The following is a 25,768-nucleotide window of genomic DNA, read 5'->3' as shown; positions in this document are numbered from 1 at the left end:
AATCAATGCAAAAAATAAAAGAAACATTAAAAAAGAACCATTTGAAAAATAATCGAAGGAAGATGAAATTTGGAAACAGCGTCTAAAAACCAAAAGGAAAGGAAAATAAATGGTCAAGTAAGTATGAATTAAGATCCATTGTCATATCCTATAAGTAAAGAGAACATTAGGTAAGTGAAACAATAAAAGATGAAGAAAAATTATCAAAGGACTTGCATTGGATCCAAAGTTATACAAAGTTATTAGATAAATACTCTATCTATTTCAAAATAAATGATATTTTAGATATACACCAAATATTAAGAGAATTATTTTTTATTTTAAAAATATCATTAAAATATAAACTTAAAACTATCTGACCAACAACAAAATAGAAAAAAAATAGTGTGTGCTGCACAAAGAAATTATAATTGCTATGGCCATGGCCAAAGGAATTTATAATTGCTATGGCCACGACCTTGCCATTTACCACGGCCTCGGCCGTGTTGGCTATTACTCTGGACGTGGTTAGTTTTTTTACTGGCCTCTACGGCTGTATGTGTCTCAGGTAGTGGTGTGGATCCAGAAGGTCTCATTTCATTTTTTTAATTAGTAATTCTAGTAGATTCTCAATTGTTTAAATATTGATCTTTGAGACTTTCCACCAGATGATGGTGAATAATTAAGATAGTTTTGTATCTATCTTTTTCATTGATATTATTGTCTTCGAAGTAACTTTCACCGAGAGCCTTAGATTTCAGGATAATCTCAGTATCCAATGCCATTGTAAATAACTATCTCCCGAGAGATTTAGGGCAGTAAAAATGTTGTTGATTTTCGACATCTCAAAACAATTATTAATACTTTTAGAAATTTTTATAACTTTATCTTAATAGTTTATGTCATACGGACCAGAAAAAAAAAATCTAACAAGTATTATATGATACAAACAATATGATCAGATATAATGCATAATTGGTCACACGACCAAACGAATATGATGATTTCAGTTCATGTGATCATGCATGATATGCTAATAAGCCACACGGCCAAACAGGATGAATTCAAGCAATATCAATCATAACAATTTTTCTTTCTAATGATCATCACGAATGCAAACAAGCCACATGGCTTACTGGAATGAACAACCTGATTCTATATGATCTTAATGTAACCGAATTTTAAACACCTTAGCAATCAGGTTTCTAAGTGATCGTGAATCATGAAATCTCAAACAAACAATTTAATTCAAACAATCAAATTCGAAATGAGATCCTAGCAATTGGTTTCTAGGTTATTCAGATTCAAAGCAATTCAATTTTAAACAATCAGGTTTGGTTTTAAATATTCAAAATAGTCATGATCAGGTTCGGATAAAACAATAAGCAGTTAAACAATTTAGGTCTTTTTCATAACCACAATTCAAATTTGTATTACAAACTAGTTTTAAGTTGGATTACCTACAAGCATTGATCTTCATTGTAGAAAACTGTGGTATCATTTATAGAGTTTTTAAGATGACTTGGTGATTTATGATCACCAATTTTTTTTTTCAAAGTTGGCAATTATCTTGACCAAAGGTTTATAAAATTTAGGTTGGTGATTTCTTGAGTTCTTTTGACATGACATCAATAAATTTACCATAAAAATTTCTGAACCAAATAATTTATCATCAAAATTCTAACAAATAAATTATTTTTTGGCCTAATTGGTTTATGTGGAGGATGTATCTTGATTCGATGAATTATTTATTTTAATTTAGATTTCCCTATTTTTACATACCGTAGATTCAAAGATGAATATAGAGTAAAAAAAATATAGCGTTAGTACATTGTTAACCCTGAACATGTAGAGCTGATACATGTTAAAATTAGATGTTAGTTAATTTTTATATAGAATAAAATAGAATTCTTTGTCCGTACGCAGTACATAACAGGACTGAATACTAATATACTATAATTCTTTTCCGTAAGAAGAGATTTCACGTATGTTGCTTTCTCTTTCTCGATGGTCACTCGATCAAAAGAAATTCCAAATAAAATAACAAATGTGAAAACAGATAGGTGACAGTCAAACTAGTTTTGTAGAATAAATATCGAGCTTATAGAGGGAAATCTTTTTTTTTTTCTTTTCGGTATTGGAACCCAAAAAGCTGTAATTCGTAAAAACTGCATTGTAAACTGTTTTCTGTATTTCTGTTTATTATATTAACGAATAAAAAGTATTTATTAAAAATCATAATTTGATTCATAAGTCTTTACAATTACGAGAATAGACACTTCACCTGTCTAGCAATAAAACATGTGAATTTCTTCTTTTTTTAAAACAAAAAACTATTCAGAAAATTGTGGTCCCGACGGCGGCCGCACATTTATCTTTTGTTTTAAAAGCAAAGTTTGTGATTCGGTGGTGATTAATTTGAGGGCAAAATTTCAATACGGTGAAGTTACTATTGTTCAAGTACTGGTCAGTGATAAATTAATATTTCAGCATCACTTGGGATATGAGACCGATACGTGGTAATATATGACTAGTCTGGACCACTTTTGTGGAGTCAGAACATGCCTGTATAATTTAAAAAAATAAAAAATCAGAAATTGGTCATATTATTATTCTATATATTTTATAATATTTTCTTTTTGTCTGTATAAGTTGATGATAAAAACAGATTATTTTCTTTTTTTTTACTTTTTATATCTATGTATAAATTATCATTTTGTATATTTTTACAAAAAAAATAAAATTTTCGTTATAGTAGTATATGTATGACTTGAATTTATTTGATGTTTAAAGACATACATAATTGTTTTTTGATAACAAATTTTGATTTGTTTTTGTAAAATAAGATATATATTTTTAATATCTTTTTATCCATATATTTTTAGGTAATTTTAAGAAAAATTATATTTATGCATTTAATATGTATTTTTAATTTTTAATAGTGTAAATATTTGTATCCAACGCCCAAAATAAAAGATAAAAGGGTACATCTATTCTATTAATTCTGCAGTTTGCCCTATTGATAAAAGTTGTGTCCATTTTTAAATTTTATAACTCCCTTTTAATACACTTTAATATACATTGTTTAACTTTAGATAACTGCTGTTATTGGATTATACACCTTTAGTTTTTTTTTGACGTAAAAAAATGGTAACTGTCTGATCGCCGTCATGACTCCGCTGCTCTGCATTCACGGACAGAGAGCTTGGCTGCATCGATGGTGAGAATCGAGAAGCTCCGGAATCGTGCTTTGATCGATTGAAGCTTTGCGGTCATGGTTTCGAACCGAGGCTGATGAATCGAGCAGTACGTCTCCTACATCTCTTTTCCAAGTGGTCGCTGCAAGCTTTGCGGACCAAAAGCGTGAAGCTTGGATCGAGGAACTCAAAGCGAACAAGCCACACTTCTGCTTATCGGTCGATTCGTAGCCTCGGGGAAGAGGGAGAGCGAGCTTCAGCCGAGAAGACCACGTCGAGCACTCCGTCTTCACCGCAGAGAGCGCTCTGCAACTCTCGATCTGGCTATGGCCGATTTCTGCATTTTTGCACACTTAGTCCCTGAGCTTTTGACAGTTTACGGTTTGACCCCAATACTTCCATTTGTTGCAGAAATGTCCTCGAATTTGTCCCATAATTATTGATTCTGCATAGACACTAAATCTAAAATCTACTTTTAAATATATAAACTATCATGTAATGTATACACACTAAATTTACTTTTAAATATATAAACTATCATGTAATATATAACTACCAATTAATAAAATAAATATATGAAAACAAAGCATGAAAATTTAATTAAAAACATATAATTTCATCTATTTAATTACTATTTGATTTTAAAAAAAATTGTAACTATACTTTGTTTTTTTAAATGTAATATTTGTTTACGAATAAAGTACAAATTTAATGTGTGAAAAGACTATGACACAAGTGTATTTTACTCGGGATGGGTACGGGTTGGTAGATTTTGGATTACGGGTATCCGTCAACCGGAAAAGTATTTAAAAGTAAATAAAAGAAAGAAAAGTAAAGACTTTTTAAAATATGGTAATTAAAAAAATTTAAAAATTATTATAAAAATTATTTTAATATTTTTATAATAATTATTTTAAAAAATTATAACCCGCGGATAACCGAAAAATTAAATGAGGTGGTGCTGGTACAAATTATTTGTTTACGGGTTGTGCGGGTCGCTTTTTTGACCAAAACAAAATTGAAATTCGCGGGTTGCGGGTTCGACCAGATCAATTTTTAAATTACTATTATTTAATAAAATATATTTTGTTAAGATTTATACACAAATATGATTATAAAGAAAAACAAATATAATCACAAAAAACAGAAATATGAAAATTAAATTAAAACCAAAAAATATACCCGCCCTTTAAAGGGCGGGTCAGAATCTAGTATAATCTTTAAATGGTTACTTGCTCTATTTAACATTTTAAAATGTTACATTCTTAATTTTGGTTTAAGTTACATGCCGTGCTAATTAACTCATTTAAATGTAAAAAATATTAAAATTTCAAATAGCAATATTAAATTATGAAATGTACTTAAAAAAGGCTATTCCAACAATATAAATACTAACTAAATAACAAAATAGACAAATGACTGAAAAACGTGAACACTTATGTGAAACAAAAAAGTCTATAGCAGAACAGTTTTTCAAATGTGAAAACATGAAACGCAAATAAAACAAAAAAATAGTAGAATCATGTTTTAAAATGTATAACATGCATTCAAAACAAATGTATGCATAGCTTTGTTGGGAGTAATTTTGGTTTATGAAGTAAGTCCTACTAAGACATAAATTAGAAAAAAAGACATAAATTAGAAGTTCAAAGCCTAAATAAAAATAATTTCTGAAATGAAAGGCACATTACAAAGTAAAGTACAGAATAATAAAGATCCATATAAATTGAAAAAATATTTAAAGATACAGTGAAACTTCTATAAATTAATAATATTGGGACCACACGAAAACTATAACTTTTTATTAATTTATAGAGATTATTAATTTATCGATGTACTAATTGAACCAAAAACTCAATTTGGAACTATAAAATTATATTATTTTATAGAAATTTTTAGTGTATATTAATTTATAGATTATTAATATAAAAAGGTTATAATATATGTGGTTCATATTCGATGTCAACTCCATAATGAAGTAAATATTTATTCAAAAAAATTAATTAACCATTTTTATTAAAAATGGTTAAATTCACGGACATAAATGTTATTTAGTGCCAATTCAAATAAAATATATAGAGCCTTTAAACAAAATTTCAGACTACAAAAATAAGAAGAATAATCGAAGTTATGAAGAACTACACATAGTTAAATTTTATATTTATTTATTTGATTTGATTCTTATGAAAAAATCAGAGTTGTCAATACTAAAATAATTTTACTTCATTTAAAAAAAAATATTTATTTTAAGGGCCATTTAGTAATTTATATAGTTCTCAAATTATTCACTATATTATAAACAGTTGTAGCTCTATTTTAACAGTAACATTTTTGTAAATGTTTTAACAGTAACTTTTTAGTGTATAGTTAATTATTCCTAACCACTGTTTGGTTTAAATAAAATTTAAAATTATTTAATTAATTGTACATGTTATCCTTACGAAAGATCACTGCACTATGTAGTAACCACTTTTTTAAGCATAAGACTATTAATTATGATTTTTAATTTTTTATATTTTAACTTAAAAGGTTAAGAATCGTTTATTACATAAGAGATATAAAAACTATTTTTTAAAAAATATATAAGAACCGCTTTTTAGCAAAAAAATGTAAAAAAATGTCAAATCATAAGTCAAAAATCTCAGCTATAAAACTAGGATTAATCATGTTCTAAGATCACTGCACTGCGGTAGTAACCACTTTTTTGTTACACAACGAATTTCCAAATTATTCTATGAATTTAAAATTTCACGTGGGATATGGGCCGGATACTAAAATGGATAGAGTGGACAAAGAAAAAGTGTCTGTTGACTTTACACGTTCATGTAATTTGAACTTTCACGTGGGTTTCCTCTGAAAGTGTCTCTTTACTTTACATGTTCATGTAATTTGAAATTCGTGGGTTACCTCTGATTAAGGTGATTACAAATTGATACAGTTTCTTTTAACGCAACAACAGTTTTTTTTTTAATAATTCAGAAGTATCCAACGGAACAAGAAATCAATTAGTCTTCTGAAGATTTGTATATTAGCATTAAACAAAATCAGTTGCTTGCACTGAGAATTAGTTTTTCGTATCGTGTGGCCAAAAAAACGATTAAATCTAAATTTAATAGGTTTCCAATCTTGAGTGGTTAACACTTTTCCAATTCCTCCACTCAACAACACTTACGTGGTTAAAAGAGTAATTTGTGGTAAGACACTAAGATGATTGAATGTGGATTAGAACATACATGCATAGTCAGATTTCAAATTATTTATTTGTAGTGCCAACTAAATAAATCGCTCGGGTTCATAACCAGCAACTAAATTATAAATCGTGTAATAAGTGGATGGTTCATAACCAGCAAGTTTCCTTTTTCCTTGTATATTTAGGTTTTTCTTTTCCTAGTTATGGTTATTTTCATTTTACTTAAGGATTAGGATTAAGACTATTTACTTTTTACTATGACGGTCTAATCTTGTATAGAAGGAATCTCAGGCTATGAATAAATCACTACGGAATTCCACTTCAATATATCTTGTTTCACAACACGTTATCAGCACGAAAAGCTCTCTAATCCCTTGAGTTAAAAAATCGACCAGAAAATCCAGCCGCCGATCATAAACCCTAAATTTCCTTTTCTTTCTGTTCGGCTCTGATTTCTCTCATCCGATCAATCCATCCGATCAGACAAGCAAGCAATTCAGTCCATCCGATCAAACGATTCACCTGATAGCGAAAGGCGACCTGATACTGTCCGCGAGCACTCATCCGACGATCCGATAAGCACCCGATAGATGATCTGACCGCATCCCGCTGCACCGACGACCAGGCGACCAGATAGCAATCCGATCCGGCTCATTCCAACTCGCGGTTTCTCCTCTTCTCTTTGGTGGTCCGTTCAACCCTACAAAATCAGAGGTAAATTCCAAAACCCTAAAAGAGAACCCACATCAAATCTGATTGCTTGATATAAATTAAGACCAAATTAAAATCTTGCAAAACCCTAATAAAACCCTAGGACAATAGATCAATCCCTTCCTATGAGTAAATCAGAGCTCATAACCCAAAATCCGATCTGAGATTGATCTATCAATTAAAATCAAAACCATAATGGTTTTGAATCTAAAAGAAAAAAACCTTTTGATCTGAATGATCAAATGAAACCCTAAACCTTAAAAAATCGATCAAATCCCTAAAATCCCAAATGTGCTCGATTTCATAAACCCTAAAAAAAAATTGAATCTGTTTAATTAAAATTGTTGAATTTGATTGATTGCTATTGCTTGAAATAACATATTGATTGATATTGTTTGAGGTTAATCCGAATCTGATTAGGAATATTGGAACTGCCCAGTTGACAAAAACAATACATGTTCCATCTAGACATCTTTTGTTATGCCTCCAACTTCCTATTCTTTGGAAGTCTAAATCACCTTCTCATTCTGAATACCTCTAAATGTGGTTCTAAAATCATGCGCTTACTCATTTTTCTTTAGAACCTTCACTAAAACATGCAAACAGTCTATTAGCTTCCAATAAATTAGAAATTTTTGGTTAACCTATTAACATGTCTAAAGATAAGCTTTAAAACTGCATTGTAATAGCCAGTTCTTTATATAAAAAATGACTATTTACAAAATTGACTCAAAACTTAAATCAACCCTAAAACTATCCTATGTTTTTTTTTGGATTTTTCGTTTGCCCTATTCATCCCACAAGTTCATATTATTCACGAAAATACCATTAGTTTTTTTTCTTTTTCGAAAATAGCATTTTTACTCTTTCAACCTCAACATCTTCGAATATTTACAAGATTACAATTACCATCAATACACCAACCACAATGAACAATCAATTTAAAACTCTTAATGCACCTCAAATAGGTTTACAGTCCTTCTTTCTCAATTCTTATGAACTAAAAACAATATCTTTTTCACTTTCTCTCCATATTCATCCAAAAAACCCAAGATTTTGATTCTAAATTTTTTATGGTTCATAGAGCCATTGAAGCTTACGATTCTTGGTAGGTCACTTTTGTTTGAGATAATGGGTGCTTGGAGAAGACTTCTGTATGCTAAAAAAGTTATTTCACTGGTTGAAACTACGAAATCATTTTTTTCATATATGTTTGCCGAGACGACTTCCAGGCATATTTTAAAATGTTTTTAGAGACGATTTACATGGAAGTCGTCGTCCATCTTTGTTTGTTAAAAAAAAAATTCGAGACAACTTCCATGTAAATCATCTAGGATAAACGGGTTAGTTTTTCATTTGACCGGATTGTGTCATAAATTTGAATTTAAAATCAATATTTTGTTATAGCTAAATGAATTCCATGTAGTTGTCTTAGGTTAGTTTTGCAATTGAAAAATAAAACTTAAAAATTTATTTTTTTCTAGACGACTTACACGGAAGTCGTCCGTTAGACGACTTACACGAAATTCGTCCATGATTTTATTCCGAGATTCTGGTCAAACCTTATTTATCTTGGACGACTTCCATGTAAGTCGTCGGACGGAAGATTTCCGCGTAAATCGTTTAAAAAAACTTTAAGTTTTATTTTTCAATTGCAAAAAACTAACCTGAGACGACTTACATGGAAATCTTCTAAGTATAACAAAATATTGATTTTTTAATTTTCTACTAGACGACTTATGTGTAAGTCATCAAGAAAAAGTCAAATTTATGACAAAATCCGGTTAAATGCAAAAATAATCTGCTTACTCTGGACGAGTTATTCGAGATTTTTTTGTTTACAAAGAAAATTTGATGACTTCCAGATACGTAATCTCTAGAAAACACATTTAAAAGTCAATTGCAAAAAGACCTTCTGGACGACTTCCACGAAAGTCGTCTACCGGATGACTTTCATGAAAGTCGTCTACCGGACGACTTCCACGAAAGTCGTCTACCGGATGACTTCCGTGAAAGTCGTCTACGTCAATGTTTAATAAACTTTCATTTTCTCTCAAACTAAGAAAACTTTTAAAAATTTTCTTGTTAATTCATGTATATTAGTAAATATTGGGGCTACTGAATAAAACTCATAACTTAATTGGTGATAATTGTGAGGTTACCAACATTCATGTTTATTATAGTTTCTATCTAACGAGAGAAGACTTTATAAGAAGTCGTCTAGAAGACTTTCCGAGAAGTCTTCTACGTTAATTATTTTAAATTTTTTTTATTTCAAGAGTGGTAAGTATCAATAACCCTAAGAATAAATACAATACTACAACATATGTTGTCAAACTCTAAACCAAAAATATCATATTCACTACTTTCACTCATCTATTTGGAAACAATTCAATTTATTATATCTTGATTTGTATCACTTAAAATTGTTTATAATTACATGATTTTAATTTTTCACTTATCAAAATATTTTTTTACAAAATTTATAAATTATTTTTAAAATCAATTATACCAGACGACTTCCCGGGAAGTCGTTCAGACGACTTACAATATCTCATAAGACTTACGTATTCTTCTGCATTAGATTTTGTAAAACTAAATTTGACTAAGTTTTTCAACACAAACATGTAAAAATGTGATATGTTTTAACTAGTTACTATTATAGATAACAGATTCTTGAGGACTTATAGAACAATCAAAATATGAAACAGAGTATAACGAGTGGTGTCACACATATCAAAAAAGATATGTTTATCTTCACAAGAAGACTTATAATGAAAGTATTCTATCTTTGAGTTTATGTAATGTTTTATCTTTTGTGAATTTGGCTAAGTTTTCTTGAGAATTCTTCTCCCTTAGTTGTAATAAATTTGATTATTTTTTTTTGTATTATTGTGTTTTGCTATTGAAGTTGTATAAATAACTTAATTATGTCAAGTAATTTTGACAAGATAATATTGTGGAAAATGAACATACCAATTCTTTTCATTAATATCTCTTCAAATTTACAAACAAAAAAATCACAACTAAAAAAGTTCACATGCAAATCACAAAACAGACCATAAACAAAATTATTATATAGTATAACATCTTTAAATTAATAATCAATAGATTAATATCTCTATAATTTCATAGTCCCAAATTGAGTTTTTGGTTCAATTAGTATCTCGATAAATTAATAATCTCTATAAATTAATAAAAAATATAGTTTTGGTGTAGTCCAAACATTATTAATTTATAGAGGTTTCAGTGTAAATCATTTCCATTCAAAGACAAGCTTGGACTCCACTAGGAAGTCTTCTGGAAGACTAAGACTTCCCCTGAAAGTCTTCTAGCGCATTCTATCGTAGAAGACTTCTGGGAAGTCTTCCAGATCTGAAAAACATGCATATCCAAATTCAGATCTGAAAAAATCTGCATATCAAAAAACGTTCAAATGACTTTAAAACATGGAAAATGAGTGAAAGATTAGATAGATACTTTTATAGAACACACAACGTACATATCCAAGTGGAAGAAGAGAACCATCTGATTAAAACCTGCAACAAAAAGATAGATTAGTGAGAAAGACATGATAAAAAATAAAATAAAATCATATAAAGTTTGGTGTTTTCAAGTCAAAGAGATTATAGTGGCTTTGGAGAGAGAACTTTATGCAATATGAGGTTACCAAATGAAGACAAATCAGACATAAAAACTTACCAAAATGCTCAGATCTGTTATGAAAGGGAGACATGGGAGAAACTCCGTCAGAAGACTTCCTGGAATTCGTCTGGCACGTTATATTTTAGAAGACTTCCCAGAAGTCTTCCAGATCTAGAAAAACATACATATCCAAATTCAAATCTGAAAAACTTGCATATCCAAAAACGTTTAAATAGGTTAAAAACAGAGAAAATTAGTGGAAGATTATATAGATCTACCTTATAAAACACACAAAAATACATATCTAAAATTAATAGATGTACCTTTAAATGAGTGGAAGATGAGAACCATGTGATGAAAACCTCCAAAACAAGATAAATTAATGTGAAATATATGAGACAAGAACAATAAATTGATATAAAATTTGGTGTTTATAAGTTCAAAGAGATTAGAGAGAGGTAGAAGAGTTTTAGAATGAGGAACATTACATTTTTGTTGAAGCCATTTGAGAGGAGGAGAAAAACGTGTACATTTTTCTTTATATAGGAAGACAAAAAATTCAATTAGGTTAAATATTTTCGTTCAAAAGACTTTCAAGTAAGTCTTCTAGTAGAAGACTTCCTAGAAGACTTTCAAGTAAGTCGTCTAGAAGACTTCAATATTTTTAGCGGAAAACTAAAATATTTTTTAGCAGGAAACTAAAATATTTTTAGTGGGAGTTAGAAAACTTTCAGAGAAGTCTGCAGATGACTTCCCTGTAAGTCGTCTAGAACCTAAACATAACCCCTAAACTAATTTAACTAACTAAATATTTCATAAAATCAAATTAAACTTAAAAAGTGTTTACTATACACATAAATAAACACATATAAGTAAAAAACATTATTTTTCAAAAAAACATTTAAGTTTTCCAAAATCTAACCCTAAGAATACATACAATACAACAACATATGTCGCCAAACCCTAAACCAAAGAATATCATAATTCACTATTTTCGTTCATCTATGTTGAAAACAATTTAATTTTATTATATTTAATTTATATCAATTAAAACTGTTTATAATTACATGATTTTAATTTCACTTGTCAAAATATTTTTTACAAAATTTATAAATTATTTTAGGATCAACTACACCAGTCGACTTTTTTTTTTTTTAACAAACTACACCAGTCGACTTTCCTGGACGTCGTCTGGACGACTTACAATATCTCAGAAGTCTCAGAAGACTTACCGGAACTATATTCGTAAAAATAACATTTGGTTTTTTTTTGGTCACAAGAAGCTAGCTGTAATTTTACAAGGCTTTTAAATTAATTTTGCATTTGATTCAAATTTACATATAGTTTTGCATTTAAACTCAAGTTTTAAGTCATACTAGAGATTGACCCGCCCTCGAGAGGACGGGTATATTATTTATTTTATTTCTGAAAATATTAAATTTATTTGATATTAAATTAGTATGTTCATTTTTAATAATACATTAGTATGTTCTTTGAAAAAAAAAGTGATATTCGAAAAAATTAACTTTTATTCGAGTGGATATCCAAACACCCATGCTTAATCTCAATTAATTCACTACTTAATAGAAATTATAATTATTTGTCAACCAATACATATTTTAATTTGAATAAATAATACTACAAATATATTTTATAATACATTAATATGTTTTTTTTTAATAAAAAGTGGTATTTGAAAGAACTAACCGTTATTCGAACGGATATCCAAATACTCATGCTCCATCTCAATTAATTCACTACGTAATAATCGCTAAAAACTGTAATTATTTGTCAACCCATATATTTTTTAATTTGAATAAATAATACCACATATAGGTATTATTTGTCAACCAATATATTTTTTAATTTGAATAAATAATACCACATATAATTTATTTTTTAAATTAAAATTTTAGTTATTGATTTTAGTAGTATTATATCCTGAAATTTGGAATAAGTTGTGAGTGAAATATCTACATTTGTTTCAAAAAAAAAATCTACATTTGCATATTTAAAATTTAGTAATTTATTTAAAACCCGTTAAACTAAATAAATTTATATAGTTTAGTATTCAGAACGTTAACTAATGATATCCAATATCCTAGTGGTTAGATACGCTGCTTTTATTAACCAGGTGCTGGATTCGATCCCAGCAAGTCTCATTTTGTGTTTTTTAATTTAATTTTTTAATAAGTGGCATAATTGTAATTTTTCATCATCTTTTCCAGATTTCTTTTTTAGGGCTTCGACTCTGCAAGCTATTTCCATGGCGGCTATGGCTACTTTCATGCAAAAACATCAAATTATTGTGTGATTTCGTGTTATTTATGTCTCAAATAGATTGATTTGCCACAAAACATTCAAAACTCAAAAAAAAAGATTTACAGCCCAGCTCCAATTTGCTCGCCGACTATGGTGAAATCGCCACGGCCCAGCTCCGCCGAGCGATTATCCGGCGTCTAATCGGGCGCATTACCCGCGTTTTCGAACACGGTTATACACGAATTGTTAGATCTTCACAATAGTTTTTCTGTACAAAGATCGCATCATTTTACTTATTATATTGCATTATAAAACCAAAAACAGCAATGGTTAATCATGAATATATAAGTTGATTGTCTGGATTTTACTTGTTATATTGGAAGATAGAAATTAGAGAGGGAACACAAAAAAAAAGGAAAATAGAGATTAGAGATTGTGTGAACTGATCTGCAGGAAGAAATATAACTGATTATATTCGTATAATGCAGTTATAAAATTTAAAAAGTGGACACAACCTTTTATCAACTGGTCATGCTGAAGAATTAATAGAATAGATTTGACAAATCCCCCTATAAAAAAATTCGAATGCACTTGTTATTACCTCATTTTTGCAAACGGTGCTCTGATTTTCCATTTTTGAAGAATGAAGTTCTTAAACATTAGTATATTAAAGTGATCTTCGATCTAAATCACACTAAAAGAATTAAGGGAGGTGTATTCATTTAGGAATTTTAAATGATTTGTATTAAAATGACAAATCCACTGTTATTCAAACGTTAATTTTAAAAATCACTTTAAAATTCAGTGTTATTGAACAAAATTTAAGTTGGAGACTTTAGAGTAGTTTAAGTGTTTTTGGAGTATTTGAGGAGAATTCCTTAGTTATAAAAATAAAAATCAGAATCCCACTGTTTTAAATGAGATTCTATAGAGTGTTTTAACAAAAATCACACCAAATTCTTTAGTTTTCCTGCAATCATTTACAAACTCATTAAAAATCACTTCAAATTTTCAGATTCAATACATTCCCCTAAAAGATATTAATATGAGGAAAATTTAAAAATTAAATATAAGTAGAAAATTCACAAATATGTATGTATATTTGTACGTACCCCGACGAACTGTGAAAACCGTTGGTGAAGAAAATAAAAAAGATGGAGAAGAAGAAAGAGGAAAATCAAATAAAGAAAAAGATGAGTTGATTGAAAATTATATTATAAGATAAAACCGGTTGAAACCATGCCATGACTTGGAAGTTATAGGTGATGTCATGAATGAACGTGTAGCTAGTGGTAATAAGAGAAATTTGAGGGAATTCAAAACTAAAAGATCGAATTAGTTTTTTGTAAGGGCCAAATTTTGCTAACAATGGTTCAGTTTTAAGCATTTATCTTGACATTGATTGATATTTTTAAGCAAATTGCATATGTTCCATTTTGATAAGTATAAATATATAGTAAAAAATTAAAGAGAAAAAAGCATTTGAAATTCAGACAGTTAATTATGAACGTGGGTATAAGAAATTTTGATTAATTAAGTAGTTAGACATTTGGAGTTGCTGAGAAATTGAGATCGACATGAAAGCTTTTTCAAATGTTTTATTTTTGTTTTTATTTTTGTAACAATAGATAACATGTTAAAATTTGATTGGTGAGGTGATTTGCAATTTAGTATATAAAAGATGTTTTTTTCTGAACAAAAAAAAGAGAAAGAATTATAGTATATGTTCTTATCATTCCATTTTAATGCAGAGAATACCAAATCCCTTTTGCTTGCAACCTTGATTCGGACACCAAGATCAGCCAGACGAGTTGAGACAACGCCAAACTTAGCCATGACAACTATATATTTAATTTTACTATGCAAGAATGATTGAGAAATGAGAACCATAAATTTAATCAATGACCTTGGGAATGAGTGTTATAGTTGTATTGATTTGGCGGTCAGGTTTAACGCCATGATTATCTCTTTATCACTTGACTGTTGGCGGTGGCTGTTCCAGCTTACAACTGATGATAATCCACTGACTAGATACAATAATATGCTGATATTTAAAAAGGTGAATACAGTCTCACATGACACATGTTACCAAATATAAGTTTGCATTTTAACAAAAACAAATATAAGTTTGCATGATATTAATCTCAGAAATTACAAGATCAATTTGAACATATTAGTTATTTATGAATATCCTTACTGCTGATAGATGGATTTTCTTTTCTTATATATAAAGATTTGGAAATCAAAATATGGTTTTGAATAAATAAGTTTAACTATATGTTGATCAACAAAAACACATAAACCTTCATATGACTATGGTTTCTGGATGACGAAATTGTAGCTTGTATCTTTTGTAATAACTACTATATATAACAATAATTACAAAAACAACTAAGATTGAACGAAACTTACGTTCGAACAAGTAGAAACTCGATATACGTTATTTACTGGAGTATTTGTTTTTTCTCTCTTTCTATTCATTTTAATAAACACGTTAATCTCATGTTTACAGAAAAACGTTGAAAATTTTGAAAACTTCTACTATATAAACTCACTCGTAGCGATGAGACTAATCACTAAAAACAATAATCTAATCAAAAGAAAATAAAAGAGTAAGAAAAATGGCAAATGACAGAAACGTTAACTGGCAGTTCAGCGGCAGTGATGCGGCCAAGGCCGCCTCAGCTGCCTCGCTAGGCACTTACACATCTAAACTCTTTGCTCTGTGCAATCCTAACGGAAATCCCATTTTGCCTCCTCGAGGTGAAACCGCCGAGACTAGTCATACCGCTGAAAAGGCTGTCGTTAAAGCCGTCCTATGCGGCACTGGAAACTCATATGCTCCCAGTATTGGCCTTCCGAAGGCCAAATGGTAATATATAAACATATAATTAAAGTAGTATCTTTTTATCATTTTTAGGCCTTTTTGACAAAAAGTGTCACATATTTTTTTATATTCTCAGTGCCGTAGCAAACTACCTAAGCAGAGATCTTCCAAATAAACTGTCAGCTGATGACGTTTTTATGACTGTCGGATGCAAACAAGCCATCGAACTTGCGGTTAATATCTTGGCAAAACCAAATGCCAACGTTTTGCTTCCCAAGCCAGGCTTCCCATGGGACGTAGTCCGTTCCATCTACGAGAACCTCGAGGTCCGCAACTACGAGTTCCTCCGCGAAAAGGACTATGAGATTGACCTAGACAGCGTCCGAGCGGCAGTGAATGAGAACACATTTGCGATATTTATAATCAATCCGCACAATCCCAACGGGAACACCTACTCTGGATATCATCTAGAGCAGGTATATATCGTACATATACACACAGATATACTTTATTCAGCTATATACAAGTATTCACATGGCCTTAAACTATTATCTTTTTTCCGTGTGTATATTAATGAGTCTTAGATCGCTCTCTTGGCTCGAGAACTCGGGATAATGGTTGTTTCTGACGAAGTTTTTCGATGGACGGTGTTTGGGAGTAATCCTTTTGTTCCCATGGGGAAGTTTTCGTCCATTGTACCGGTTATTACACTCGGGTCCATATCAAAGGGATGGACTGTCCCCGGATGGCGAACTGGCTGGGTCGCTCTGCACGATCTAGATGGCGTCTTTAAAACCAAAAATGTCCGGTCTATTTTTCTCGATCACTTTTTAAGCATATATATGAATCATATGTATCATCATTCACTATATACTATGTTGAAATATTAAGAGTTAGAAACGTTTGATAATCTATGATAATAAACCCCTTTTTCAAAAAAGAGAGTTAGAAACGTTCACTTTTAGTAACATTGTGGCCTAATATTGTTTTATATATACAGGTTTTTGATGCTGCAAAACAGTTCCTTGAGATTGATTCTAAACCAGCAACTGTTATTCAGGTACGAGCTTTCTATTTCGGAGTTCGGACATTTATTGTAACCTCAGATAAAATAAAATGTTACGATTTCAATTATTGTCAAACTATATAGCGGTTTTTTAATCATGTAGGCGGCTATTCCCACCATCTTGAAGGATACTCCTAAAGAGTTCTTCGATAAGAGGCAGAGCTTTCTGAAAGATAAAGCTGATTTTGCATATTCTAAGCTCAAGGGCATACCTTCCCTCACCTGCTACATGAAACCTGAAGCATGCACCTTCTTATGGGTATTCTATCATTTCTATATATCTCTATAACTTCTAACCTTCTTTAATAATTGTTTTGAAATACTTCTTGTTTCTTTTCTATTCGCAGACTGAGCTGAACTTATCATCCTTTGTGGACATTAAAGATGATGAAGACTTTTGTGAAAAGCTTGCTACCGAGGAAAACCTCGTCGTTTTACCGGGTAATAATCAATATACCATTACTTTTGTCCAAGAGGCTTAGCGGTTTACCAACATGACCAGTCTAAAATGTTGGGATAGAAGGCTATAGGCAATTTAAGAAGTGTGTTAAGAAAAAAAAAAATTCACAAATTTAAGAGCTTATGTTTATCTAAATTATTTTTCAATTATGAGGGTCATAATCGAATATTTTACTTACTTATGTCCAGGACCTACCCTGTCTACCAGTGAAGACAAATATATCATTTTTGTGTGATAATTTTAACAAAACAACTTATATGGTGTGTGCTGGTTTGGTTTAGGGATTGCATTTAGTCTGAGGAACTGGGCGAGGCACTCTATCGACATGGATACTCCAACTTTGGAGGATGCATTTGGAAGATTGAAGAGCTTTTGTGACCGCCACTCCATTTTAGGTGAAGCTCCACCCAAAGACGTCAATGGGGTCAACTAAATGGTTCTTATCTTCTTATGGAAGCCAGAGTCTTAGTTATATGCTATAATAATAAAATGGGTGTTTTGCTTTTTTGAATAATAATGAACACCTCTCGAGTGTGTCACGGAATAAATAAATGGTGTCCTATAGTACCCGTCAATCATGTAATGTTTTCTCATCGTTGGGCATGTCTTTCGATGTATGTGTTTCTTTGTACTTTCTATAAACAAATAAGTTTCAGTTTGTTTTCATTTGAATATAATGGTATGAATTACCATAATAGAAGGGTATGCGTACTCCAATATCATAAAAGCTTTAAATCTGTTTTTTTCAGAGTAGTTAGACTAATCAGTAATCACTAACCTAGAAAACTAAACCAACCGGTATATTTAGAATAGTCCCGTTAATTGGCTGGCCTCGGTTTATGCATCAGTGTCGGTTTAATCTGACTGACTTTTGAAAGTAATTCCGGTTATAATAGGTATAAGTTGGTTCAGTTTATTTTACCAATTTGTTGGAGAAAAAAATGAAAACAAATCAAAATGATTATAGTTCAGTTTCTGTGAATAAACTTTCAAGTTTTTGCAGTTTTAAGTTACAAAAAAAAAAGAGTTTTTGCAGTTTGTCAACAGAAACCAATACAAACCGGAAAAAATAAATAAAAAGAGCTGCCAAATTAACACAGCTTGAGCTTTGTCTTACAAGTTACAAGTTTATGTATGCATCAATTTTTTCTAACTTCTTGCGTCAATAATGTTCCGTATACCCCAAGTCATATGTTTTGATAAAATAATCAAAATCTCCTTTTCTTACTACTATACTTATGAAGTATGATTTTATGCCTGAAGAAATAACTTGAGTTGAGTAATGCATGATTAGATCTGTCACATTGGTCTAGAAAACTTTACAGAGAGATCGTGGTTCCGTTTACGCTTCAACCTTCTCTTGGTTTTGTCTTCCTTCTCGTCAAAGTAAGCAAGAAACGTCTGCAATGTGTTAGAATGCGAGCCTTCTGGCGAATGTACTATAGCTTCTTCCTCAGGCTTGTGGTCGTTGCAAAAGTCTCGAACTATCTTGAAGAAGTAAATAAGGAGAGCGACGAAACAAGCAACCCCACACATAAGGAATAACCCCCAGAAGCTATGAAGACCAAGCTCTTCTTGATCATAATCTGAGTGTGAACCATTCAGGTTACTACAGTTAGATTTCGAAAGCCACTTTTCACGTATCTTTTTAAGCTCTCCTGTTTCAGACAGGCTTAAGATCGCTGTTGACATGTCAACTGCTAACGGAGAGTCTCTTGGGAATGCCTTCAGACAAAACAAGATGATCAAGATTCATTTTCAGACAATGCTTAGAGAGACTTCAAGAGAAGGGTTTACTTACAAATCCCCAGCCACTCCTGGTGAACGCTTGGCCTCTGATGTCAAACCCACAGAACTCAGAGAGGAAGAGATCAATGTAGGGACGTTCATCAACAATAGCAGAGACGGTTCCGTTTTGAAGAGCTGTAGCGAACTCTTTTGGAGAGCCAAGTGCCACAAGTCTGGACCTGGCGATGTTAAGCTCATCAACCATGTAGTTTTCAGCGTAAGAACCTACCTGAAACCCAACACGTTCGCTGCTGCTGATGAGTGTGTCTACCCCTTTGATCGGTGAGTTAAGCTGTTGCACTGTAAGAATAGATGTAAGACTAGCTGTGTAGCTTGAGGTGATGATCAGAACCACAAAAAGCCATATGAGCAACACAACACGACCGAGTGTGCTCACTGTATTCTCCCCTGCAAGTTTGAACATCTCTAGTTGTTAGGAGTCTCTAGGCCTTAGAAAATTATCCAGATCTGAATTTTAATGTAAAAATATATCTAAAATATTATTTATATTAATATTAATTATAATCTTGATAATTAAAACTATAATTAAATTTTTAAATATATTAGTTAATTTTGGATAATGGGGATATTTTTAATTATTTTGGATATCTTTGGTTCCTTTTAGATATTTTTGAACATGTTTAGATATAAAAAAAAAAACTGATTCAAGATAGCTATTTTGGATAAAATCGGTTATGTTTCTATACATTTGGATTATACAAGTGGACCCGAATCATGTCTGAGTATTTCTGGTTCTTTCAGATATAAACGAACCGATCCATTCCCGAAAATTACCGAACCAAATCCAATCCGGACTTCTAAACCCAATATCCGAAATTTCCAATATCTAAAATATCGGACCCGAACGTAATCAATGCTCAAATTCCCATATCCCTAGGAAACTCTATATAGGTACTCTAATAAGTAATAACTAGCTGCAGTTACAATATGAACTTACTGTGGGAGAAAAACATCGTCGACATGGTGAACCTGCATGAGAATAGGTATGTTATACACCAAACATATAGGAATAGTGCAGCTTAAGTGACTGTTCACTAACCAGAGTATTGTTACAACTTGACTCCTTGGAGATCCACGGAACTCATCGTTGATCCTATGTTCAAGAACCCATATTACTGATCCAATGATGAGGAAAAAAGCTGCTGTTACAGCCCACATAGGAAGAGTAAAAGGTCTTAAGAACGCCCAAGGAGTATCATTTAGCTTTGTGACAGCAGCAACCACTACAAGCCCTGACTCTATGTATGGCTGAGTGAAGTCTACAATCTTTATTCGTCTCTTAACAATGGCTATGTCACCTACCACAGCATCAAACACCTGAAAGCCAAAACATGAAGAAAAAAAAAACTCAACACTGTTACAGTCTGTTATCTAGATAAGGCTTTGTTTATGATCTCTTGATCCCTTTTACTCACCCCTGTAGAGACTTTGTTGACAAGTTCATTGTAGTTTGGGTTCTTGAGACCATCTCCATAAAGGACAAACTCATGAGGAACCGGATAAGGAAGCAGTTTTATTGCGGCTTCAAAGACATCAATGGAGTGCCCTTTCACATTGTTGCTTCCATTAATACTTGAAACAAAGTCCTTAAAGCTTGCTCTATTAGGTACACCGATTCTCAATCTCCTACCGTTGTTAGGGAACACCCATCCACGAGGCGTCTCAGACGTCCCACCAGGCCAAGTCACATTGTACAGATGTTGGTTTGAGCTGGAACGGTTTGGAGGCTTGCTGTATAGTGACTCAGGAGGTATAACAGAGAGACCAGAATGGTTAGACCAGTAACCTATCTGCCTAAACCCGTCACCGACCATGTTTATAATGTCATAAGCAGGCTGAAACATTGATCTGTCTGGAAGAAACTGTACTGGACCTGTGACGCCAGACATCTTTGTCTTCACAATATGATCAAGAAACTGTGGTCCTTGATCAAATATGCTCAATGCAGCTAGATTCAGTGTTCCACCCTTCAAGCTTGTTAACTTAGAGTCGCTGGAGAAGGAGATGTTAGCTCCACTATCTAGAAGACTCTTAACAGCTCTAGCAATGATCCAAACAGTGTCATATGCATAGAGTCCATAAACGTTTAACCCCACAGTTCCATTACTCAACTTGTTCCACCTTGCCACAAAGTCTCTTCTCTTTCTTGATTCTGGAGTGTGGATACGAAGAGTGAGCACTCCTCTAATGGCTTTTATCTTCTTGGGAGGTAAAGGGTTATATGAATCCAACAGAGAAGTCAGCCACGTTGTAGCTATCCAGACATAGCCTTTCTCCATCATGCCAAGCTTCTTGGCTTCCTCAAAGATCATTTTACCTGTTTTAGGAAACGTGTGCACAATGATCACACGAGACTCCATCCTTTGAATCTTGGTTAACTCATCTATGATCTCACGTGGACTCGTGATCACAACATCCAGAGGAAGCACCGCCTTGTAAGAGATCTTGCAGCGTCTTCCTTCTAGCTCGTCGCCTAAAGATGTTACACCGTTTCTGCTGTTGTCATCATCGTTGTACAATGCAACCACGTCTGACCAACCGTAGTAAGTGATCATTTCAGCAATGGCACGCATCAGAAAGAGATCGCTAGGTGCTGTTTGGACAAAGAAGGGGAACTGGAGCGGCGAGAGACTAGGGTCTAGAGCTGTGAATGACAACATAGGTACTTTAAGCTCATTTGCAATGTAAGACAAAACATGAGCCATTATCGATGTCTGAGGACCAATTATAGCCACGGCATCAGTCTCCATGAATTTCAACGCTGTCATATTAAAAACCAACACAAGGATAAGTAAGAGTCATACAAAAACAGTATAAACGAAAAAAAAAAATCTCCAGAATAGAATTAATTAAAATATAAATGACTAAATTGTATTCCAATTCCTAAATATTTATCCTAATTTAATCTCTTAAATGCTACCCCTAAGTTTTAATCATTAAACACAAAAGCAAATATATATTAAAAATAACTTTTAACTAATACAATAAAATAAAATAAAATAAAAATTTACCTCCCACGATGCTGAGGAATCCGCTGCGCTTAACATCATTCATTAATATACGCAACTTCGATCCACCTAGGTAGCTGGGGTCGGAGTTCACATCGTCCTCTGCAGCTTTCATGGCTATATTTGCAACTTTACCATGTAAAGTTGTTAAACCGAAGATTGCTCCAACATTGAAAACGTGAGGCCTTGAAGCTCCCTCTGAAATGATGACATCACCATTAAGAACTATGAAGCTCAACAGAACCAAAACCCAAGACATTTTGGTTTTCTCAGTTCCTGAAACACCAAGGTTGATAGACAAACAGCAAGTAGTCCCAAAATGATCGTTTGTGAGCCAACAAGTAACAAAGGATAAAACTACAAACTTGTTATGGCGAAGAGAAGATGTAAGATAAGCAAAGAAAGTAGATTTGACCAGAACTGAAAACAAGTGCTACGAGGAGTAAAAGCTTTACCTTAACCATAGAAGACAAGGGTTGGCAAGGAATGTGTGGCAGAGATGCCAAAACCCAAACCAATATCATCCTTTTAAAAACAAAAAGATTAGTTAACTAAGAAAACATTTAGCTGAAAGAAAGGCTAAATGAACAAGCAAGAGGGTAATATAATAAAAAGAAACTAAAAGGGAAGAACAAGTGTGTCTTAAGCAACAAAAAAAATGATAAGCTGGATCGTGGGTATGCTTGAAAACTTGGGCAAAATGCAAACTTTTATGTGGGATTTGATTACTTTTTTATCTTTTTGGATAATGGGTGAAGATTTGATTAAACTTACAATCAGATCTCATGCAGTACAGGCTGAACAATACGTAAGGGATAAAGTCAAAAGATAGAGAGATATGTCAAGTTCAAAAGAGAAAAATCTAGAAAACAAAGCATAATCAGATGTCCAATATCAGTAGTGTATATGATATCAAAGTTTAATTCTTTTTGATGTTTTTAAACTCATATTGTATTTGTCTCATTGTTCACAGGTATGACGGTGGATCAGTTGCCTAAATGCCTATTCAAAGAGGGTACCGAAACACAAGTTGAGAAGGTGAACAACACTTGTAGAACTTCTATACTTGAGGAGGTGGAGAAGTACGTTGAGGCAGAGTACAAAGAAGTGTTGGCTGATCCGCTATTTGCTCAGGTTATGGCAATTTATGAGCATAAGCTTCAGTATTCGGGGAGACTGATCCACACCTTTGCTTGTAAGCAGCTTCTTACCGCAAAACATCATGAGTTGTGGTTCCATTATACTCGGAGGCCTCTCAGATTTGCGATGCAAGAATTCCATGCGGTTACTGGTCTGAAATACAAAGACGACGAGCCTGACTTGGGTATTGATGATTGGAGCTATGATAAAGGGTTTTGGGGTAGGTTGCTAAGGAGGGAAAAAAAGATTAGCTTACAGGAAATCAGGAAGGTGCATCTGAAGGATTGTAATACCTGGTCTCATCTCGACAGGCTTAGGATGGTGTATTTGTGTGTGATCGTTGGTTTAGTTATGGCGAAGGATGAGAGGGTTTGCATCCCACACAAGTACATCAAGCTGGTTATGGATTTCGAGAAGATGAGGAAATATCCATGGGGTCGTGACTCCTTTGATTTGCTGGTGAAATCCATGATCGAAGCTAGGGGTAAAGTGAAGAAGCAGAACAGTTATGTTGTAGATGGATTCTCATATGCACTACAGATTTGGTTGATGGAGGTTATTCCAGACATCGGGTCTCTTTTGGGTCAGAAGCTCAGAGAAGGCGTCACTAGCATGCGATGTAGGAACTGGAAAGGATCTGCTAAGGTTTCTTATGACGATATTATTAGCATGGAGTCTAATTTTGCATCCACTGTAAGCTCTGATATCTTGACTTAATCTGACTAATATTTTTAGTTCTTAATGTTTGTGTCTAACCGTTTTAATTTGGTGATTTCTTGTAGGGAAATGTATTTCCATACATCTCTTCTACTGGAAATTGCAAGATCATTGTTGATGCTGGATTTGAACGGGACGATGAGATGAAAGATGAAAGAGTCGATCTCATCATTGACATGTACGAACAGAAGTATGACTGGAGTAAACATGTTTGGCAGCATCAGGAAAATGCCCAAGCATTTGTGTACAGTTCTGATGAAGATGGTTCAGAGGAAGAAGTGGCTCGTGAGTCGCGTGACACTGGACGGGAAGAAGTTGAAACCGTCCGTGTGTCTCCTGCAAAGAAGCGAAAGAACAAGTATCAGGATATTGGAGCCGAGTCAAGGAAGAAGAGGTTACTTTCCCAAAGATCAGCTGACAAATATAGAGATGTTGAAGAGGAAATGAAGTCTTATATCCAGGGTATGTTTAAGTCTTCATTTACTTCCTTGGCGCTTGAGGTACGTGACATAATTGAAGACCGCTTCACCAAATTAGAGGAGAAGTTGCTTTCATCTCAGAAAACTGGTCCTTCTCCTGCTCCTACTCCATCTCACACTCCTGGTCCTGTTCTGGCTTCTACTGATGCTCCTACTACTGTTGCGGCTTCTACTTTTGATCTTACTTCGGCTTCTACTCGCACTGGTGCTCCTCAAAAGACTTCTCGTGCTCCTGCTTCTTCTCGCGGTCGAGGTTCTGCTTCTTCTCGGGGCCGAGGTTCTGCTTCTACTCGCAGTCGAGAGTCGGCTCCTTCTCACACTGGTGCTCCTGCAGATGCTGCAAAGACAAGGTCACAGACAAAGGTAAACAAGAAGTAGATCTCTTTTGATGTCATGTACTGTTCTGGCGGTTTGTAATATATACTAGATTTTGACCCGCCCTTGAAAGGGCGGGTATTATTTTCAATTTTATGAAACATATTATTTGTTTATAATTATTGAATGTATTTTATCTTAGTAAAATCTTATTTATAATAAGTTCGACATATAGAGTCTCTCTGATAAACTATGTGTTTTTGGCTTTGTTTTATTCTCTATCTAATAAATATATTTATTTGGCTTGTTGTTAAATACATAATTTTAGAACGCAAATGTATAATACTTTTATATTGATATTTTGTTTAAACAATGTGACATATTTCTATATTAATTAAATATTTACATTGTAATTTATTTTTTATACAAATAAACATATTTGTGTAGTTTGTTGTTAAAAATGATTTTGAATACAAATGTACAGTACTTTTATATTGATTTTTTGTTATGTGCTGCCATTATTTTTTGTTCAAATATAAATCATTTTAAAATGCTTTCGTTATTTGAATATTTTTAGTTTCTTATACATCTAGAACAAAATTCATACAGACCCGGGGGATTCAATTTGAAACTCACACCTAAATTTATATCCAAACATGGCCTAATATCAAAACCAAAAAAATCTATACCCGAAAAAATTGACCAGTAACTAAATAGGTACCCAAATATTTATTTCTAACGGATTCTGTAAACAAATAAAAAATATTTTATGTGTTTGGCTAAATTAAGTGAAATATAAAATTTTATTCAGTAATATTTGTAAAATATTAATAATGATCAATATATGAATATCGATTTGTTTCAATAAGTTATGGAATTGTAATTAATGAATTTAAATTGATTTGAAATGCAGTGGTAGAATCTATAAATAAAAAAAACACAAAAAGGAAGTACTAAAAAGAA

The 25,768-nt window shown here is 32.4% G+C and overlaps 3 protein-coding genes across 3 annotated transcripts; 2 read left to right on the top strand and 1 right to left on the bottom strand.

The window, feature by feature from the left end:
- Nucleotides 1–15,565: 15,565 nt before the first annotated feature.
- Nucleotides 15,566–17,941, top strand: LOC108822960 (cystine lyase CORI3-like). Its single transcript, XM_018596177.2, has 7 exons — nucleotides 15,566–15,856; nucleotides 15,948–16,287; nucleotides 16,396–16,614; nucleotides 16,812–16,871; nucleotides 16,981–17,136; nucleotides 17,225–17,318; nucleotides 17,619–17,941. The coding sequence occupies exons 1-7, from the start codon at nucleotides 15,606–15,608 to the stop codon at nucleotides 17,768–17,770; spliced, it is 1,272 nt and encodes a 423-aa protein (XP_018451679.1). The 5' UTR covers nucleotides 15,566–15,605; the 3' UTR covers nucleotides 17,771–17,941.
- A 468-nt stretch (nucleotides 17,942–18,409) lies between these two features.
- Nucleotides 18,410–22,614, bottom strand: LOC108821085 (glutamate receptor 3.2-like). The gene is made up of 6 exons (XM_018594133.2): nucleotides 22,158–22,614; nucleotides 20,562–21,907; nucleotides 20,186–20,463; nucleotides 20,084–20,115; nucleotides 19,139–19,533; nucleotides 18,410–19,062 (listed from the first exon to the last, which is right to left on the bottom strand). The coding sequence occupies exons 1-6, from the start codon at nucleotides 22,411–22,413 to the stop codon at nucleotides 18,637–18,639; spliced, it is 2,733 nt and encodes a 910-aa protein (XP_018449635.1). The 5' UTR covers nucleotides 22,414–22,614; the 3' UTR covers nucleotides 18,410–18,636.
- Nucleotides 22,615–23,129: 515 nt separating this feature from the next.
- Nucleotides 23,130–24,868, top strand: LOC130498975 (uncharacterized). The gene is made up of 2 exons (XM_056992841.1): nucleotides 23,130–23,987; nucleotides 24,077–24,868. The coding sequence occupies exons 1-2, from the start codon at nucleotides 23,130–23,132 to the stop codon at nucleotides 24,866–24,868; spliced, it is 1,650 nt and encodes a 549-aa protein (XP_056848821.1).
- The last annotated feature ends 900 nt before the right edge of the window (nucleotides 24,869–25,768 follow it).

This window comes from Raphanus sativus, chromosome 8 (assembly GCF_000801105.2).
Source record: "Raphanus sativus cultivar WK10039 chromosome 8, ASM80110v3, whole genome shotgun sequence".
Taxonomy (NCBI): domain Eukaryota; kingdom Viridiplantae; phylum Streptophyta; class Magnoliopsida; order Brassicales; family Brassicaceae; genus Raphanus; species Raphanus sativus.
The sequence above is the reverse complement of the archived record's forward strand: the minus strand, read 5'-3'. Positions and strand labels throughout refer to the sequence as shown.

Excerpts from the sequence above, each read along its gene's own strand:
- LOC108822960 (XM_018596177.2), top strand. The coding sequence starts at position 15,606 with ATGGCAAATGACAGAAACGTTAACTGGCAGTTCAGCGGCAGTGATGCG. Across the intron at positions 16,615-16,811 it reads GCGTCTTTAAAACCAAAAAT|GTTTTTGATGCTGCAAAACA; the intron begins GTCCGGTCTATT and ends TTATATATACAG. Across the intron at positions 17,137-17,224 it reads AAGCATGCACCTTCTTATGG|ACTGAGCTGAACTTATCATC; the intron begins GTATTCTATCAT and ends TTCTATTCGCAG.
- LOC108821085 (XM_018594133.2), bottom strand. The coding sequence starts at position 22,413 with ATGTCTTGGGTTTTGGTTCTGTTGAGCTTCATAGTTCTTAATGGTGAT. Across the intron at positions 21,908-22,157 it reads ATTCCTCAGCATCGTGGGAG|CGTTGAAATTCATGGAGACT; the intron begins GTAAATTTTTAT and ends TTAATATGACAG. Across the intron at positions 19,063-19,138 it reads CCAGGAGTGGCTGGGGATTT|GCATTCCCAAGAGACTCTCC; the intron begins GTAAGTAAACCC and ends TTTTGTCTGAAG.
- LOC130498975 (XM_056992841.1), top strand. The coding sequence starts at position 23,130 with ATGACGGTGGATCAGTTGCCTAAATGCCTATTCAAAGAGGGTACCGAA. Across the intron at positions 23,988-24,076 it reads AGTCTAATTTTGCATCCACT|GGAAATGTATTTCCATACAT; the intron begins GTAAGCTCTGAT and ends GATTTCTTGTAG.